The sequence below is a fragment of the Myotis lucifugus genome, unplaced genomic scaffold (assembly GCF_000147115.1).
Source record: "Myotis lucifugus unplaced genomic scaffold, Myoluc2.0 scaffold_415, whole genome shotgun sequence".
Lineage (NCBI taxonomy): Eukaryota > Metazoa > Chordata > Mammalia > Chiroptera > Vespertilionidae > Myotis > Myotis lucifugus.
The window spans coordinates 404204-406781 of record NW_005871463.1 but is presented as its reverse complement, the minus strand read 5'-3'; the positions used below and the strand labels follow the sequence as shown (position 1 = coordinate 406781).

The following is a 2578-nucleotide window of genomic DNA, read 5'->3' as shown; positions in this document are numbered from 1 at the left end:
TTGAAGCTTACTATAAGTATATAATAGGAGTGTACAGTCATATACGTCATGCGTTTGTGTTGGCAATGTGCAGTGTGTGTCGTGGTGTGTAAGTGTGAGTATGTAGGGGTGTGCCGTGTGTGTGCTGTGTGTGTGTAACGTGTGTGAGCTGTGTGTGTGTGCTGTGTGTGTGTGCTGTGTGTGTCCTGTGTGTGTGTCTGGTGTGTGTGTGTGTGTATGTGTGTGTGTGCTGTGTGCTATGTGTGTGTGTGCTGTGTGTGTGCTGTGTGTGTGTGCTGTGTGTGTGCTGTGTGTGTGTGTGGTGTGTGTGTGTGTGTGTATGTGTGTGTGTGTGAACATGGCCAGCACTGGCCCTCTGGGGTTATACCTGAGTCCGGTGAGGGTGTCTGTGAGCCCACATGGGTGCAGGAGGGGGTGAAGCAGGCGCCTGAGAAGGTGGGGATCCCTGCCCATGCTCCCCCTTGCCCTCACAGGATGGACCCCTTCGAGGACACGCTGCAGCGGCTGCGGGAGGCCTTCAGCTCGGGGCGGACGCGGCCGGCGGAGTTCCGGGCTGCGCAGCTCAAGGGCCTGGGCCGCTTCCTGCAGGACAACAAGCAGCTGCTGCAGGAGGCGCTGGCGCAGGACCTGCGCAAGGTGAGGGGTGGCGGGAGGCAGGCAGGGAGGGGAAGCTGGGACAAGGGGCCTGGTGACAGCTTCATCCTCTATGAAGTGGAACTAAAAGCCCATCCAACTCCACCCTCTGCCTGTGCCATAACCTGGTCCTCTCCATCCATCCATTCATTCACCTCTTCTTTCACTCTGCCGGGTGTTATCCGGCATCTAGAAGGGTTCAGGAACCTGGAGAAGGGCTGCGTGTAAATTAATAAAGAGACTAGACATGAAATATAAATTTGAAAGGCTCAGCCCTCCAATTCCAGCAGCAGCCATGGCTGGACTCCACCTTCTCAGAGGAGACCTAGCAACCAAGTTCTCTGAATCTCCGAACCCCTCGGTCTGTATTAACACAAATTGCCCTAGAGCAGTGGTTCTCAACCTTCTGGCCCTTTATTTTTTATTTTTATTTTTAATATTTTTTATTGATTTTTTTACAGAGAGGAAGGGAGAGGGATAGAGAGTTAGAAACATCAATGAGAGAGAAACATCGATCAGCTGCCTCCTGCACACTCCCTACTGGGGATGTGCCCGCAACCAAGGTACATGCCCTTGACTGGAATCGAACCTGGGACCTTTCAGTCCGCAGGCCAATGCTCTATCCACTGAGCTAAACCAGTGAGGGCAACCTTCTGGCCCTTTAAATACAGTTCCTCATGTTGTGACCCAACCATAAAATTATTTTCGTTGCTACTTCATAACTGTAATGTTGCTACTGTTATGAATCGTCATGTAAATATCTGATATGCAGGATGGTCTTAGACGACCCCTGTGAAAGGGTCGTTCGACCGCCAAAGGGGTCGCGACCCACAGGTTGAGAACCACTGCAAAAGCAAAGCAGATATACATATCGAAGGTTAAGGTTTCATATACAGTAGGCATCAGGTTTGGGGAAATGCCCTCAGCTGTCTGGTAGCAGGTAATAACATATGCAAATCTTTAGGTTTAGGGAAATGCTTTCAGCCATTCCAGCAGGCGACAATATGTATTCAGCCCTGCTGAATATAGAAGCCCATCAACCTTTTGGTGAACTTTTTGCATGTATTACGACAGGCTGGAATTAGCTTCCAGCATCACTTGACTATTTACTGAGCACCTATTATGTGCCAGGTACTGTTCTGGGATCTAGAGATGCAACAGAGAATAAAACAAAGTCCCTGTGCCCAGAAAACTGGCCTTCTGACCAAACATGACAGCAAATCGATAATCACATAGTATGGTGACAGCATGGAGAGACAATCTAGTGCAGCGGTTCTCAACCTGTGGGTCGCGACCCCTTTGGCGGTCGAACACAGTGAAACCTGTAAAGAATTTTTGTCAGTTTATTTGAGCCAAACTGTTGACATATGCCAGAAAGCAGAACCTCAACGAATTGAGATAATGCTCCGGAGAATGGCGGGTTACATTTGTATTTATACATTGTAATCAAAGGAGGGACGTAGGTGGGTTACATGAAATTCATTGGTGATAGATTAAGGAGGAGGGATAAAGCAAAGCAGGGGAAACCCCTGGGATTGGACAAAAAGTAAAATGATGGACACATACTTAGGTGGGTGCAGGATCAATTAACATGATAATGAAGGAATTGGTTGTGCCCCAGGGGCTCCAGAAAAAGGGAAGTTACAAGTTACCCAGACATTTCAAGGGTATGTTATCATAGATGCAAAAAGACAGATAGGCTCAGTTAAGGTAAAGGTTGACCTTGTCAGTGAAGATACTGGCCTAGGACGTAACTGCCCACCCTAACTGCTTTTAAGGTTTAATTTCAGACCATCCTTTGTGGTGACTTTAGGTCTCTGAGTTTGCAAGACTGCCATGCAGGCCTCCCCTGAGCTTGTCAGGTCAGCATGTGGCCCCTTTCGTCCACAGTGTGTTAATGCTTGAGGAGCAGCAAGAGGCCAGCAGAGATACACAAAAGATGGGG

The 2578-nt window shown here is 48.8% G+C and overlaps 1 protein-coding gene across 1 annotated transcript in view; it reads left to right on the top strand.

Annotated features, from left to right (window-relative positions):
• The window catches only part of ALDH3B1 (aldehyde dehydrogenase 3 family member B1), a 17132-nt gene that overhangs the window by 4472 nt on the left and 10082 nt on the right, over positions 1 to 2578 (top strand). Inside the window, exon 2 of the mRNA XM_006102485.3 lies at positions 474 to 636. Coding sequence (XP_006102547.1) covers positions 475 to 636 — 162 coding nt within the window. The 5' untranslated portion in view covers position 474. The remainder of the gene's footprint in view (positions 1 to 473; positions 637 to 2578) is intronic.